The sequence below is a fragment of the Rutidosis leptorrhynchoides genome, chromosome 4 (assembly GCF_046630445.1).
Source record: "Rutidosis leptorrhynchoides isolate AG116_Rl617_1_P2 chromosome 4, CSIRO_AGI_Rlap_v1, whole genome shotgun sequence".
NCBI lineage: Eukaryota > Viridiplantae > Streptophyta > Magnoliopsida > Asterales > Asteraceae > Rutidosis > Rutidosis leptorrhynchoides.
The window spans coordinates 463,697,441-463,715,839 of NC_092336.1; the positions used below are offsets into that span (position 1 = coordinate 463,697,441).

The following is an 18,399-nucleotide window of genomic DNA, read 5'->3' on the forward strand; positions in this document are numbered from 1 at the left end:
TAAAAAATCCTAAACTCTAAATGGCTAAATACTTTCAAAAAAAAAAAAAAAAAAAGAGCTCAATTTTGAAAAAACTGAAGTGGAACAAAAAATGTAAATTAGAACAATTTTTTGTGTCTTAGAACAATTTTGTGCTCTAGAACAAAAATTGTTCTGACACACCAAATTGTATGCCTCTTTTCTTTTTACTTTTTTTGTGTGCGAACGGTGAGTTTTAATGGTTCTTTAGCCTAAAAATGATGATTTCATAAATAAGGATTATTATTCAAGCTTAAAAAATTTTCATAAATAAAGAAATGATTTCTATGTCCGATGTCATTAAAATAATTAATTATATTTAATAAAAATATTAAGATGTTCATTGTATAATATATGAAACTTATGTACAACCTTATGATAAAGCACATTGTACAATATTTGAAGCATTATATACAACCTTATGGTAAAACACCTCCATTAACATATGTACGATATTTGAAGCATTATGTACAACTTTATGATAAAATATCCTCATGACCATATGTACAAACTTTAAAACAAATTGTACTATCTTTTACAAAACACTCCATAAACACATGTACATACTTTGAAGCATATTGTATAACCTTCATATAATAATTGTATTTTAATATTTTTTTTTTAAATTAATGAGACATTTGTTATTACTAATAATTATTATTAAAAATATAAATACTCAATTTTAAAGCAAACTATATAATTATTATATTATTATTATTATTATTCAAATATGAGTTCTCTTTACGAGATTAATTACGTTACATATGTATACGAAATAATGTCTCAGTCAAATGTTGTAATGTAGCCTTTTATGACAATGAAAATAGTAATTGTGATAAAAATTGAAAGAAGGTCATGGGAGAATAAAAGTAGTTCATTTATTCTGATTAAGTTAAGTATATCAATATATTTGTAAAAACAACAATAAGTTTCTAAATCAGAATCTGTGCTTCCTAGGGTCATTAAACTAAATGAATTTAGTATTTAAGTTCACTAAATATCTAAAACTTATCGCTAAACTGTTTCGTTAAAACAAATTCGTGGTTTCATAGTTCATTTCACTAGTAAATACAAATTCTCCATTCAGTAAAAATAGATTGAAAAAATATTATATTGTTACTAAACAATAAATTTGTTACTTATAAATATGAATAAATTCATATGGAGTGATTTTTTCTATAATGATACATCAAATACGAATTATATTATAGCTCTATCATTACTTCTTTTCTTTTTTTCTAAAGATGCATAATACATTCTCATCAAATTCACGCTATGTATGATACCGAAATTAACGATGTCTTTTAGTTAATACGATAGCTAGTACCTCCAACTAAATCTCTGTCAATGATGTTCAGCCGATTGAAATTTATGTAAATCTGATATCAATCCTTAGCTATTTAAACGAATTCGTATTATACGATGATGAACAAATTTCGTTAACCATATACAATTGATGCAAATTACATAAATTCCGGCCAACAGTTCCTTTATTGATCGTAATATGAATCGAGTTTAACAATTGTGATATGAATCAAGTTTAAAAATTGTGATGGTTATAAAATGATTTTGTATGATGGTTACGAAACGATGTTGTACGACGGTTACTAAACGATGTTGTGCGGCGGTTACGAAAAGATGTTGTGCGACGGTTAGGAAATGACGGTGAAACAATCGGAGCAGTGGTAACAAATTCGTAAGATCGATTTGATGAAAAGTCGATTAGAGACGTACAATATAAATGTGGAGGGTATAGTTTGGGGCAATTTTCATGTGATTTTTATTTCACCGAAAAACTGAATACAGGGAGAAAAAAAAAACTAAACCATCACTTTAATGTTAAATCAATTTACAAACGTAAACTCCCTACAAAATAGCCAAATAAAAACTGTCTGGTGCTTATCTCCATGATCCGATTTGAAATTTGTAAAATCCACATGGAATAATATCCTATTAATAAGGTGCTAATGACATGTATGCTATTTTAAATTCTTGTTTATATAATACTAGATTTAAGAGCTCGTGTGTTGCACGGTAACTCTAAACAATAACATCTGAATATAATTACAATGTAGTTACAATGAAAGTTGAAGGATATATACCTGACACGTGCACTATGAAAGTTGTAATCGCAACTTATATAAACGAAATATTCTTTGCCTTTCTAAACTATTCACCATATGATCGCCATAACCCCAGCCTACAACCAACCAGCCATCCGCGTCACACCGTTTCAACACATGTTTCATTAGCCATCATGGGAATGTGATGATCATTTCAGCCTAGCTGTAGTGTTGTAAATGACCTTGAAATTTTTGAATGTGTCGTCTACATGCTTTATATCGGGACCCTGTAAAAAGATGACGATCATCATGAGCAAAAGTAAAAACAAACGACGGTGAGCCCGACCTAACCCAAGTAATAGCAGTTGATGGTGAGCCCATAAAAATAAAGACCATAGCCAAACTTACCACCAAGTGAGGTTGAGTTTAACTTGTGGTACATCAGCAATCAGAATAATATGAATATACAAACTATAACTGCAAGATAAGAACCATGCCACCTACAAATCAATCTGACGACACTTTTTCAAATCGAACAACAAACGGTAGAGAATCAAATCATAAAATCGACCAAAAGAGACTACATTAAATTTACATGATAGTCATACCTCACATTATCTAACTCTTTCTACCAACACCTTTCATATGCAACATGAGATAACCACAGCAGCTGCGGAGTGCAGTCCATCCAAACACCACGAATTACACATTTTCGCATATACAGAAAAACATACAATTATAGCTCCATAGACAGATATTAATTAGCCACTACTTTAAGCTTATAAGGGACTCACAAGTTCATTCTCTAACTGATGTTGGATGAGTTGTTACAAACTCCCTCACTTAAATCTCCGACGTCTTCGTTAGGCCAAAATATATTATTAATACCTAGGATCCATACCTCAAGAAATGCACGAGCACTGTGCACATCACATTCTGTGAGGATACCCCTGGGATATGCATGAACCGAGTGTCCGTCACACTCCAAGAGGCCTATGGTTCTGATACCAAATGAAATGACATGCAAATCGGCCCCAAGAGATGCATGAGCCGAGTGCCAGTCGCAACCCGAGAGATAATCGTCCCTCACAAGATAAAGCAGTGGACTAACTGAGTATCTCCAGGTTTCAACTAAAAACCATGGTGAGAGTCATTAATTAGCCACTACTTTAAGCCTATAAGGGACTTACAAGTTCTTTCACTAACCGATGTGGGATGGGTTTTTAAACCTCGGGTGGGGATTGTGTAACACCCTGTCAAAATCCATTAACGGCGATGTTAACTCTGGTCCCAGTGCATGACTTGACTTCTATGTAATAGAAAAGTTCTACAGTAGGAGCAATTAATATCTGAGATAAAACATGCAAAACGGGTCAACAATAATGTTGAGTGAATCTACAAGTTTTAGTAAACAATACAGTATGTTTAAGAAATGATTTTTCAGAAAAACGTTTATTAGAATAAGACCACCAAGGTTTAATATCAAAAGTTTGCAGACAGCAATTGTCAAGTTTTAAATTGTTTGTAAACAACGATGTCAAGTTTCAACTGTGTATGACATCAAAAAAAATTTGTTTCTCCTGCTTGTCAAATACAAGTTTAAGTAACCAAATGTAACGTATAAGACCACGAAGGTTTCATATCAAAAGTTTGTAGACAACAGTGTGTCCTGTTTCAAATGTTTGTAGGCAATACCATGTCAAGTTTCAGATGTTTGTAAACCACATGTTTAAGTAACATAAAGCAGAGTCTGAAAAATAGTATTCAGAGTAATAATTCTTTGTTTTAGACAACGAGATTTTTGGCGAACAACCCAAGTGTTATAAAAAGTATATACATCTTATGAACACTTGAATATAAAGCATCAACACTACAAATAGTTTAGAATTACGCAATTTCCTTTTACCCCATCTAAGTATACACTTGATATAGTTTACAGTAACGAACAATAAGCACCCAAGTTATGTAGGGTGAGGCTTGTCAAACCTAACGGATCCGTCCCTATGATTCGAGCTTACCAATGTAGTGACCCGAACTTTTCCATGTTTATATATATTAAATGAAATTGTTATTTACATGATTAAGTGTTTCCAACATATTAAGCAATCAAACTTGTTAAGACTTGATTAATTGAAATAGGTTTCATATAGACAATTGACCACCCAAGTTGACCGGTGATTCACGAACGTTAAAACTTGTAAAAACTATATGATGACATATATATGGTTATATATATAGTTAACATGATATTATGATAAGTAAACATATCATTAAGTATATTAATAATGAACTACATATGTAAAAACAAGACTACTAACTTAATGATTTTGAAACGAGACATATATGTAACGATTATCGTTGTAACGAAATTTAATGTATATATATCATATTAAGAGATATTCGTACATCATAATATCATGATAATATAATAATTTAAAATCTTATTTGATATTATAAACATTGGGTTAACAACATTTAACAACATCGTTAACCTAAAGGTTTCAAAACAACACTTACATGTAACGACTAACGATGACTTAACGACTTAGTTAAAATGTATATACATGTAGTGTTTTAATATGTATTCATACACTTTTGAAAGACTTCAAGACACTTATCAAAATACTTCTACTTAACAAAAATGCTTACAATTACATCCTCGTTCAGTTTCATCAACAATTCTACTTGTATGCACCCGTATTCGTACTCGTACAATACACAGCTTTTAGATGTATGTACTATTGGTATATACACTTCAATGATCAGCTATTAGCAGCCCATGTAAGTCACCTAACACATGTAGGAACCATCATTTGGCAACTAGCATGAAATATCTCATAAAATTACAAAAATATGAGTAATCATTCATGACTTATTTACATGAAAACAAAATTACATATCCTTTATATCTAATCCATACACCAACGACCAAAAACACCTACAAACACTTTCATTCTTCAATTTTCTTCATCTAATTGATCTCTATTAAGTTCTTTCTTCAAGTTCTAAGTGTTCTTCATAAATTCTACAAGTTCTAGTTTCATAAAATCAAGAATACTTCCAAGTTTGCTAGCTTACTTCCAATCTTGTAGAGTGATCATCCAACCTCAAGAAATCTTTCTTATTTATAGTAAGATAACTTTCTAATACAAGGTAATACTCATATTCAAACTTTGATTCAATTTCTATAACTATAACAATCTTATTTCGAGTGAAAATCTTACTTGAACTGTTTTCGTGTCATGATTCTGCTTCAAGAACTTTCAAGCCATCCAAGGATCCTTTGAAGCTAGATCCATTTTTCTCATTTCAAGTAGCTTTATCCAGAAAACTTGAGGTAGTAATAATGTTCATAACATCATTCGATTCATACATATAAAGCTATCTTATTCGAAGGTTAAACTTGTAATCACTAGAACATAGTTTAGTTAATTCTAAACTTGTTCGCAAACAAAAGTTAATCCTTCTAACTTGACTTTTAAAATCAACTAAACACATGTTCTATATCTATATGATATGCTAACTTAATGATTTAAAACCTGGAAACACGAAAAACATCGTAAAATCGGATTTACGCCGTCGTAGTAACACCGCGGGCTGTTTTGGGTTAGTTAATTAAAAACTATGATAAACTTTGATTTAAAAGTTGTTCTTCTGAGAAAATGATTTTTCTTATGAACATGAAACTATATCCAAAAATCATAGTTAAACTCAAAGTGGAAGTATGTTTTCTAAAATGGTCATCTAGACGTCGTTCTTTCGACTGAAATGACTACCTTTACAAAAACGACTTTTAACTTATATTTCCGACTATAAACCTATACTTTTTCTGTCTAGATTCATAAAATAGAGTTCAATATGAAACCATAGCAATTTGATTCACTCAAAACGGATTTAAAATGAAGAAGTTATGGGTAAAACAAGATTGGATAATTTTTCTTGTTGTAGCAACGTGAAAATTGGTAACAAATCTATATTAATCATATCCTAGCTAACTTATATTGTATTATACATGTATTCTAATATATTATGTAATCTTGGGATACCATAGACACGTATGCAAATGTTTTGACATATCATATCGACCCATGTGTATATATTATTTGGAACAACCATAGACACTCTATATGCAGTAATGTGGTAGTTAGCTATACAGGGTTGAGGTTGATTCCAAAAATATATATACTTTGAGTTGTGATCTAGCCTGAGACGTGTATACACTGGGTCATGGATTGATTCAAGATAATATATATCAATTTTTTCTGTACATCTAACGTTGGACAACTAGTTGTAGGTTACTAAGGAGGACAGCTGACTTAATAAACTTAAAACATCAAAATGTATTAAAAGTGTTGTAAATATATTTTGAATATACTTTGATATATATGTACATATTTGTTATAGGTTCGTGAATCGACCAGTGGCCAAGTCTTACATCCTGACGAAGTAAAAATCTGTGAAAGTGAGTTATAGTCCCACTTTTAAAATCTAATATTTTTGGGATGAGAATACATGCATGTTTAATAAATGATTTACAAAATAGACACAAGTACGCATGGTTGAATTATTGAAATTGAATATGCCCCTTTTTATTAAGTCTGGTAATCTAAGAATTAGGGAACAGACACCCTAATTGACGCGAATCCTAAAGATAGATCTATTGGGTCTAACAAACCCCATCCAAAGTACTGGATGCTTTAGTACTTTGAAATTTATATCATATCCGAAGGGTGTTCCGGAATCATGGGGATATTCTTATATATGCATCTTGTTAATGTCGGTTACCAGGTGTTCACCATATGAATGATTTTTATCTCTATGTATGGAATGTATATTGAAATATGAAATCTTGTGGTCTATTGTTACGATTAGATATATATAGGTTAAACCTATAACTCACCAACATTTTTGTTGACGTTTAAAGCATCTTTATTCTCAGGTGAATATTAAGAGCTTCCGCTGTTGCATACTAAAATAAGGACAAGATTTGGAGTCCATGTTTGTATGATATTATGTAAAAACTGCATTCAAGAAACATAGGTCGATGTAATATATTTCTATTGTAAACCATTATGTAATGGTCGTGTGTAAACAGTATATTTTAGATTATCATTATTTGATAATCTAGGTAATGCTTTTGAAACCTTTATTGATAAAATAAAGGTTATGGTTGTTTTAAAAATGAATGCAGTCTTTGAAAAACGTCTCATATAGAGGTCAAAACCTCGCAACGAAATCAATTAATATGGAACGTTTATAATCAATATGAACGGGACATTTCAACCAAAGTCAACTAAAGTCAAACACCTCAGTAATTTATGTAATCTTGGTCAATGATTCAACCTTATGTTAACTAACAAGTTTTAGATCACATTTTATCATTTACGTATTTACTAGTTATCGTATCATTCCGGTTTCACGTAAGTCATCTAATCAACAAGCATAAATCACAACTCATAAATTATGGAAATGTGGTTCACTCCAGATCAAAATAACATGTTATAAGATTTCTAAAAATTCTAGCGTTTCCTTCAAATGATTTCTATAACTCATGTTACATACGATTTTCACCATGCCAGTATCTGCACGCGCAACAGTTTTGTTTCATTTATCATTTATTCTAGAGAAATGAAATTGACACATGGCCAGTGGTATATGGTCACTAACATCTCACAGTTTAAGTTGTAAAAATATCTAAGCTTTTTTTAGCCAATTGGTAAAGTTTTACAAAGGAAGTCGGACGTTTCGATTTGGACAGAATACAGATACATCGTTTTAGGACACATATAGCACACAAAGAATAATGTTTCACATGTTAACATACAAATGTAATATGCTTATAAATATCCAAGTATCAACATATCAGAAGTACAAGTCTTCAATCAACTTCTAGTTCATGTTAGACCAAACTTTGTGCATACGAGACATATTTGACTTTATTCAGGTAGTCATTTTCGGAGGCGATTATCCGGACATATAGGAGCAATTTGCATAACATACATGAAAAATGAAGTACTAATCATATACTTTTCATTAATCAAAAGCTTATATTCAAAAAATCAAGTTAAAGTTGTCGTTTGTATCCATTTATATGTTAATCAATAAAAGTAGTCGCAAACAATCAATCTAGCGTAACATGAGCATTACTAATATGATTAGCATGAATCTTAAGTATAAATTGAGTGATTTTTAATTATATTTCAATTGGTAAACATTTCACATTCCTAATCAATAAGCATTTAATTCAGAAAATTCGTTTTCAATGCATAATTATGTCAAAACTTCAATTAAGCATAACGGGAGCAATTCTTAACGAAATCGAGTGATTCTTTCGAGCAAACTTATTAATTTTTCGAATGTTTTTCTTGAGTAAGCAAGTTATGATCAGTAGGATATCATGTTATCATAGAAAAATCAGATTCACCACGAAACCCTAATTGCATATATCTTATTTGTGATGCCCCGTACAAAACCATCGTGTACGAATCATCAACAACAGGATCATTACAAGGTTGAGTACTATATGCTGTAATAAAAGAAGTTGCATTCATGATAAAAAAGGTGACGTCATAACCGACATCAAATGTTTTACACCAACAGTATGCTTCTACGAATAGCAAGCATGAATAAATGTATGTGACCCTTAGGTCGTTACAAAACATAGTTTCAAATGTATTAAAGTTTGAATGCAAGATAAAGTAGTTCATGCGGTGATAACACTAGAGCAGCGGGTGTCTACGGCAAGAATAGCACGACAGCGGAAGCAAATAACCTTAAGCACCTGAGAAAAACATGCTTAAAAATGTCAACACAAAGGTTGGTGAGCTATAGTTTAAGTATAACAGTATGTAAGGTAGGCCACGAGATTTCAGTGCTACAAAGAGCGTTTCAAAACAGTATGATAAAGTATATGTTAACCGTGGGCACTTGGTAACTAACTTAACGTTTATACCCCCTGAAAGTACACTTGGCAAGTGCGTATGTTTACGAAGTATTAAACACTCGTTAAATGCTAGCGCTACTAGCCCGAGTGGGGATGTCAAACCCTATGGATCCATATCTAAGATTCGCATTCACCGGTTCAAAAACCAACGACTAAACGTTACTGAGCTAAAGGGAATGTTTCTGCCATTATATAACCCACACATATATAAAGTTTAAGTACTCGTGCCTAGTATGTAAAACATAAAATCCGCATGTATTCTCAGTTCCCAAAATAAGTTAAAGTAAAAAGGGAATGCTATAACTCACAATGATAAAGTAGCGGTAAAGTCGAGTCGGGAAAAGTGTACAAGTAATCGGACCGAAAATCCTCAACCTAAGTCAAATAGTACTAAATCAGTAAATCGTCCGAATAGGTTTAAAAGTATATAAATAAGGTCTTAAGGGTCCTCATCATTCATCATCAAACAAAAGGCGTAAAGTAAGTTTCGTTCGTGAAAAGAGTTTAAAACAAAGGCTGACTTTGATCTGTCACCACGGTATCTACCCTTACTGAATTAAGGTGAGACCAATGGCCATGGATCCGTATATGAGTTCTTTAAGTGTGGTAAAATTTACAGAAGCAAACTCGTCTTCGTTTGACCGTGGTGACGGTCTAAGTGCGAGTAGGTCAGAAATATCTGCACAACGTTAAAAGGACATAGTGACGATCGGAGGGCCATAAATCCTAAACCGTAACTCGGATTAAGACGAGTCCTATATGAAAAGTTATCTAATAGAACAGAGCTATTTGAAAATCATAATCACAACAGCCCAGGTCTACTGGTCTGTTAGAGAAACCAGAAAACAGTAGGTAGAAGACAGAAAGCAGAAAAATAATGGGTTCCGGTGAGTTTGGTGCTTGATGTTCATCATGGTTCTCATCCTTGATGCCTATAGCTTCAAGTGTACAACTCATTGATGTGTTTACATCATCTTTACAATGGTTTGACCATCATAACCCAAGTGTAAGTCTAAGACATGAAGCACAACTCACTTAAGTGTTGCAAGTGTTTTGATGAACCAAAGTTACATCAAAGTCTTAGATCTAACACATACATGAACTTTAAGACTAATAATAAGTTACAAACTTGAAAATGAACTTATGAAATCAAGATCTTGAGTTGTAGAACATAGTTCTTAGTTTGATCTTGAAGATCCAAGACTCAAAAGTCTAGATCTAGCATAAGTGTACCAAGTTATAATAATAGAAAGTTTACTTGCATGTTCTTAAACTTTTAAAGTTAACTTTAGTTCAAGATTAATGAGATCAAAGTTAACTAGTAACATTTGACCAATAACAACCAACAAACATGAAATTAAAGTACATAATATAAAGAAATAACTAAGTAAATAAGTAAAAGGTTCATGGTTGTTCATACTTTAAAGATTCAAACCAAAGTTTGATCTTTAGAAAGTAAACTTTAAAGTTTACTTCATGAACTTCAAGTATGGTTTAACTCATGAACTTTCTTTAAAACATATAATATGTAGAACATAAACTAGAGAGTTTTGTTCTAGTGTGTTCTTGTAAATACAAGATAAATGAAGAATTAAACTAAAGAGTTTGATTCTTGTAACATGTAAGTAAGTAACAACAACAACTAGTAAATAATAACAACAAAACAAGTAACAATAATCAAAGACAAGTGTTTTAAACAATTGAATGATGATGATGTAGGGTGATTATGCCACGGTTTTAAGGGGAGAAGAAGAGAAGAAAAAGTCTCATGGTACTTACAAGATAGAGAGTAAAATGAGAGAGAAATGAGAGAAAGTTTGAGAGGTATTTTTATGTGTGTGAAGTGAATGAGACTAGTGAAAGAGTAATAGAAAAAATGAAATCAAAACCTCTCTCCAAGGCCATATGGCCTACGGTTTTTCTGCAGCAAAAAAGGGGAAGGCAAATGTTTAATGGTTACTTGTTTGTAAAGCTTGAAAAAGTGTGGTTAATGGAGGTATGTGCATGGGAATTATGGTAACTAGATTCCTTCAAGTATTAAACTAAGTAGTTTCCATCTAATTGATACTTACAAGTGTAGGACATGGGCTAACTAGTCCAACTAAGAAGTAGGGTGGGCTTATAAGTTCATATTCATGAGTCCATTATCATTAAACAAGCCCAAGTTCAAGTATTAACAATTTAATCCAATTAAAAGCCCAAGTAACTAACTAACAACCATAGTTAATTAAAATCATTAATAAAACTAATCATGAATGCAAATAATATCTAAAAATATTATTCGTGAAAGTTTCGTGTGTGACAAAGACGTTTCGGGCAATTAAAGTCAAGTACGGGCAATCATGGCAACAAGTAAATGTAATAACATACATTCGTTTAATCACACGTATTAATAATAATTATTATTAATAGTTAACATTGGAAATTCCAGGGTCGTTACATTACCCACCTGTTAAAGAAAATTTCGTCCCGAAATTTTAAGCTGAGGTAGATGGAGGAGTCGGGAAAAAGTGAGGATACTTCCGCATCATTTGATCCTCTCGCTCCCAAGTAAACTCAGGTCCTCGTTTGGCATTCCATCGTACTCGTACAATCGGAATCTTGTTGCGTTTCAAATTTTTGATCTCACGATCCATAATCTCAACTGGTTCCTCCACGAAGTGGAGTTTGTCATCAATTGTAAGTTCCTCAAGTGGTATGATAAGTTCAGGTGTAGCAAGACACTTCTTCAAGTTTGACACATGGAAGGTAGGATGAACTGAGCTCAATTGTGCTGGTAGATCCAAACGGTATGCAACGGGTCCAACACGTTCTAAGATTTCAAAAGGACCAATGTATCGTGGGTTCAACTTTCCACGTTTTCCAAAGCGAATCACACCTTTCCAAGGTGCAACCTTCAACATCACATGATCACCAACGTTGAATTCAAAGTCTTTACGTTTAAGATCGGCATAACTCTTTTGACGATCGCGGGCAGTCTTAAGTCTAGCTTGAATCTGAGCAATCTTCTCCGTTGTTTCGTGGACTACCTCGGGTTCGGTGATTTGCTTTTCGCCTACTTCGGCCCAACAAATAGGAGATCAGCACTTACGGCCATACAATGCTTCAAAAGGTGCATCATTAATGCTAGAGTGATAACTGTTGCTGTACGAAAATTCGGAGAGTGGCAAATGCCTTTCCCAGGCCTTTACAAAATCAATGACACATGCACGCAACATGTCTTCCAAGGTCTGAATCGTTTGTTCACTTTGCCCGTCAGTCTGAGGGTGATACGCAGTACTCATGTCAAGACGAGTTCCCATGGCTTCTTTCAAAGAACGCCAAAATCTAGAAGCAAAACGGGGATCGCGATCTGAGATGATCGATAAAGGTACACCATGACGAGATACAACCTCTTTGATGTATAATTGGGCAAGTCTCTCCATTGTGTCCGTCTCCTTCATCGCTAAGAAGTGTGCAGATTTGGTAAGGTGGTCAACAATAACCCAAATAGTATCGTATCCACCCACCGTCTTGGGTAGCTTGGTGATGAAATCCATTGTGATCCTTTCCCACTTCCATTGTGGGATTTCTGGTTGTTGAAGCAAACCAGAAGGTCTCTGATGCTCGGCTTTAACCTTCGAGCAAGTCAAACACTTACCAACATAAGTCGCAACGTCCTTCTTAAGATTCGGCCACCAATACTGTTATTTAAGGTCGTGGTACATTTTGCCCGCTCCAGGGTAAATCGAATACCTTGACTTGTGGGCTTCATCAAGTATAAGGTTCCGTAAATCTCCATAACAAGGTACCCAAATTCTTCCGGCATAACATCGGAGTCCAGACTCCCTAACCTCAAATCGAGAGACAAGTATGTTCAAATGTTCGTGGGATATGTTCTCCTCCTTGAGAGCCTCATCTTGGGCTACTCTGATCTGGTTGTTGAGGTTCGAATGGATGGTGATGTTCAGAGCCCTAACACGAAGAGGTGCCGTCCTCTCCTTTCGGCTCAAAGCGTCAGCTACAACATTGGCCTTGCCAGGATGATAACGGAGTTCAGAATCGTAGTCGTTGAGCGTCTCGATCCATTGACGCTGTCTCATATTCAGTTGCTTCTGGTCGAAGATGTGCTGGAGACTCTTGTGATCGGTGAAGATAGTACTCTTAGTTCCATACAAATAGTGTCTCCACAATTTAAGCGCAAAGACAACGGCTCCAAGTTCAAGATCGTGAGTGGTGTAGTTCCTCTCGTGAATCTTCAATTGGCGGGAGGCATAGGAAATAACTTTTGATCGTTGCATCAGTACACAACCAAAACCACTCTTCGAAGCATCGCAATAAACAACGAAATCGTCACTACCTTCGGGAAGCGATAGAATAGGTGTGGAGGTTAACTTCTTCTTCAAAGTTTGAAATGCTGATTCGTGTGCGGGTTCCCAAATGAACTTCTTACCCTTGTGAGTCAGCGCGGTCAAAGGACGCGCAATCAGAGAAAATCCTTCGATAAATCTTAGGTAATAACCGGCGAGACCTAGGAATTGGCGAATATGCGTCGGAGTAGTGGGGGTCTCCCACTTGCTGATGGCTTCAATCTTGGCGGGATCAACTTTGATACCCTGGTCGCTCACAACATGACCCAGAAACTGAACTTCCTTCAACCAAAATTCACACTTGGAGAATTTGGCGTAAAGTTGCTCTTGTCTCAAGAGTTCAAGTACTAATCGAAGGTGTTGCTCATGTTCTTCTTCGCTCTTAGAGTAGATGAGAATATCATATATGAAGACGATAACAAACTTATCCAAGTACGGCTTACAGACACGATTCATAAGGTCCATGAACACGGCAGGTGCATTTGTCAAACCGAATGGCATCACAAGAAATTCATAATGACCATAACGAGTTCTGAACGCAGTTTTCATCACGTCACTTTCCTTCACCCTCAATTGGTGATAACCGGATCGTAAATCGATCTTTTAGTAAACGCTCGATCCTTGTAGTTGATCAAAAAGATCATCAATTCGTGGAAGAGGATACCGATTCTTGATTGTCAATTTGTTGAGTTCACGGTAGTCGATACACATACAGAAGGATCCATCCTTCTTCTTCACAAACAATACAGGTGCGCCCCAAGGCAAGAAACTTGGTTGGATAAATCCAATGTCTAACAGCTCTTGTAGTTGACTCTGTAATTCTTGCATCTCGGAAGGTGCGAGTCTATAAGGTGCGCGAGCTACAGGTGCAGCTCCTGGCACTAAGTCGATCTGAAACTCTACGGCTCTCGGCGGCGGTAATCCAGGCAATTCTTCAGGGAAGACATCGGAAAATTCGTTCACAATTCGAACATTGTTCACGCTCTTCACCTCAGTTTCTACCGCTTTCACATGTGCTAGGATAGCAAAACGTCCCTTCTTCATAATCTTTTGCGCTTTCACGCAACTAATGAGGTTCAACTTCGAGGTACATCTCTCTCCGTAGATGATTAGTGGCTCACCGTCTCCTTGTGGTATACGAAGAGCTTTATCTCCATAAATAATATCGGCCCTTATCTTACTCAACCAATCTATACCGACGATCACGTCAAAACTTCCCAGTTTGATAGGTATCAAATTAATTTCGAAATCTGCACCAGCTATGTTGATAATAGCTCCTCGACTAATATGGTCAACCTTTTCAAGTTTTCCATTGGCGACCTCGACAAGCATACTCTCTTTTAACGGGACTAAAGACCAATTAATCTTATCGCAAAAATGTCTACATACATAACTTCTATCCGCACCAGTATCAAACAAGACAGAAGCTAAAAGATTGTTGATTTTGAATATACCTGTCACCAAGTCGGGGTTTTCGCGTGCGTACCTTGCATTAACATTGAAAGCTCTAGCGCGCAGTGGTCCGCCATCTTTTCGCTTATTTGGACACGCATTTCTGAAATGGCCCGTCTGCCCGCATTCGTAACACTTCTTCGGCCCGTTGGTGTTTGACTTCCCATTCAAAGTGGTGACCTTGCAGTCTTTGCCAACATGCCCAGACCATTGGAACTTCTCACAGACAATATTGCAATACCCAATGTGGTGTTTGTAACACCTCTTGCATTGAGGTAGGGTTCTCTTATAGTTCAGGTTGGAGTTGGTGTTGTTGTTGGGGTTGGGTTTTCCACCGTTGTTGTTTCCTCTGAAACCCTCATGTCGTTTCACCGGGTTTTGATCATAGTTCCTTCCCCTGTTGTTGTTGTTGTTGTTGTGGTTATCCCATTTGCGCTTCTCACTAGTACCCGCTTCAGACTTAGTTTTCTCCGGTTCATCGATGGTTATCTGATTCATTAAAGTATGCACCATGCGCATCGCTTCGGGAACATTCGGTGGTCTGGACGAAGTGACATTTCCCTTAATGCTCTTAGGGAGTCCCAGAAGTATCTCTCCATTCGCTTGAATTCTGGGGTGACCATTGTCGGACACATCAGGGCTAGTTCCAAAAATCTCCTGTTGTAACCATCAAGGTCGTTCCCAACGGCCTTTAACTGCATGAATTTCATTTCCATCTTTTGGATTTCGGTTCTCGAACAATACTCCTCAATCATGGCACACTTAAATTCTTCCCATGGCGTAGCATACGCCTCATCAATGCCTTGTGCCTGTGCCATTGTGTTCCACCACGTGAGCGCACCGTCAGATAGCGTGCAAGAAGCAAATTTGGTTTTGTTTTCCTCCGAACAGTTGCTAACTCGGAATACTGATTCAAGTTTCTCGAACCATCTGGTGAAACCAACCGGTCCCTCGGTGCCGCTGAAGTTATGTGGTTTACAGCTCTGGAATTCCTTGTAAGTACACCCATTTCGAATGTGCTGAATAACCAGTGGTGGTGGCAGTGGAGCTTGGGGTTACATTTCCGCAATGGCTGCGGCTACACGTTCTTGGATCATCTCTTCAATTTGAGCAGCAGTAGGTGTGGATCGACCGTTAGCCATGGTGTTCTAAATAAAAATTTTGACTCAAGTCAAAATCCAGCATTCAATATATAATAATATAGTATATAACAACTAACATGTAAACAACACAACACATGTTAATTAAGTAACGCAAGTTGATACAAGTACCGCAAAACACCATACAGTAACGTAAATAGAACACTTGTGCAAAAAGTAACATCACAAAGTTTTCATTCATTAATAATAAGTTTCATACATCATGATAGATTCGTACAATACATAAGTGAAATATGAAACTACAACTAGATTACATCATGAAATCTAATACAAATGGTCCTATGGTGAAGGTGGGTGTAGGATGTCTAAAACCTGAGCCAACTGCTCCTCGAGCTCAGTAACCCGAGCTCGAAGGATTCCCACCTCCCTTGTCAATTCCTCGACAGTGGGAGCTGGTGGGGCGGGCGGTGCTGGTGGTGCAGGTGGGGCCGGTGGAGCGGATGGTGCAGACCGCACGAAACGGGGTGCAGACGTTCCGGCTCCAGAAATAGTCAGTACGTAATGGGGTGCCTTACGCACTTGTGGGTCGGCAGGGTACGACACAAGCCGCTTACGAGCAGTAACCCTACGACGTCGACCAAATGCGTCAGTGAAAGCACGGCCTTCGTTGATCCCCGGAATGATGGTACCGTCGAAGCGATACCGCTTCTTCGGCGGGGTGGAGGGTGGCTGAATAGGTATATCAGCAGGGTCCTCGTCGTCACTGGAGTTTGATGAAGAATCATCTGATGAAGAATCGGCGGATGATGAGTCATCCAAATCATGTAGTGGTGGCACGGGTGGCTGAACTGGTAGTCCGAAGGCGGCCAACATCTCTCTGTGTCTGCCTGACGGAATCGGCACTAAATGTCCATTAGGAGCGCGTCGGCACGGCATGCGCATATGGTTACGGAATGGCCCTTCCCCGAACTCCGCGGGAATCACAACACCACCGATGCAGGGCTGTGGCTCCGAGGATCCGGGAGCAGATGGAGCTAGAATCTCCGTAGGGTCCACGTGTCCATCAATAGTAGCCACTGGTGCAGGCGGCTGGCTGCTAGTCCCGGAAGATGAAGCGCCGGGGTCACTCGTGCGTATCGGGATCGGTGGATCGGCAACGGTGGTAGGTGGAGTAGCTGAAGAGTCTAAACTGCCCAAAATGATAGCAGGTGGTACATCCGACATCTGAACAAGAAAAAATAAATTTTCCATGTCAGTAAGTCATAAAGCAAGCACGTATTAGGCCAACAGTTTAAATCATGTATAACAATAAGTAGCATGGCAATAATAACGAATCGTACAGAAGTAGCATGCAATCGAAAGCAAGTGATATCATACAGTAGTGAAATCATGTAGTAGCATACGACATATAGCAGTAAAGGTAAGCAGCAGTATGCAGTAAATTCAGCAGAAACACGTAAACTAGCAAGTTGTAGATTAGTCCTATTAGTGAATCCTACTCGGGTCGGTCTTAGACTCACTAATGCAACCTAATTCCCTACAACCAACGCTCTGATACCAAATGTGATGCCCCATACAAAATCATAGTGTACGAATCATCAACAACAGGATCATTACAAGGTTGAGTACTATATGCTGTAATAAAAGAAGTTGCATTCATGATAAAAAAGGTGACGTCATAACCGACATCAAATGTTTTACACCAACAGTATGCTTCTACGAATAGCAAGCATGAATAAATGTATGTGACCCTTAGGTCGTTACAAAACATAGTTTCAAATGTATTAAAGTTTGAATGCAAGATAAAGTAGTTCATGCGGTGATAACACTAGAGCAGCGGGTGTCTATGGAAAGACAGCGGAAGCAAATAATCTTAAGCACCTGAGAAAAACATGCTTAAAAATGTCAACACAAAGGTTGGTGAGCTATAGTTTAAGTATAACAGTATGTAAGGTAGGCCGCGAGATTTCAGTGCTACAAAGAGCGTTTCAAAACAGTATGATAAAGTATATGTTAACCGTGGGCACTTGGTAACTAACTTAACGTTTATACCCCCTGAAAGTACACTTGGAAAGTGCGTATGTTTACGAAGTATTAAACACTCATTAAATGCTAGCGCTACTAGCCCGAGTGGGGATGTCAAACCCTATGGATCCATATCTAAGATTCGCGTTCACCGGTTCAAAAACCAATGACTAAACGTTACCGAGCTAAAGGGAATGTTTCTGCCGTTATATAACCCACACATAAGTACTCGTGCCTAGTATGTAAAACATAAAATTCGCATGTATTCTCAGTTCCCAAAATAAGTTAAAGTAAAAAGGGAATGCTATAACTCACAATGATAAAGTAGCGGTAAAGTCGAGTCGGGAAAAGTGTGCAAGTAATCGGTCCGAAAGTCCTCAACCTAAGTCAAATAGTACTAAATCAGTAAATCGTCCGAATAGGTTTAAAATTATGTAAATAAGGTCTTA

At 36.4% G+C, this 18,399-nt stretch overlaps 1 protein-coding gene across 1 annotated transcript in view; it reads right to left on the reverse strand.

Moving 5' to 3' along the window:
• Positions 1–2,290: 2,290 nt before the first annotated feature.
• The window catches only part of LOC139842247 (uncharacterized), a 49,056-nt gene continuing 32,947 nt past the window's right edge, over positions 2,291–18,399 (reverse strand). The window contains exons 5-6 of the mRNA XM_071832414.1: positions 2,983–3,212; positions 2,291–2,368 (exon numbers count right to left, since the gene is read on the reverse strand). Coding sequence (XP_071688515.1) covers positions 2,291–2,368; positions 2,983–3,212 — 308 coding nt within the window. The remainder of the gene's footprint in view (positions 2,369–2,982; positions 3,213–18,399) is intronic.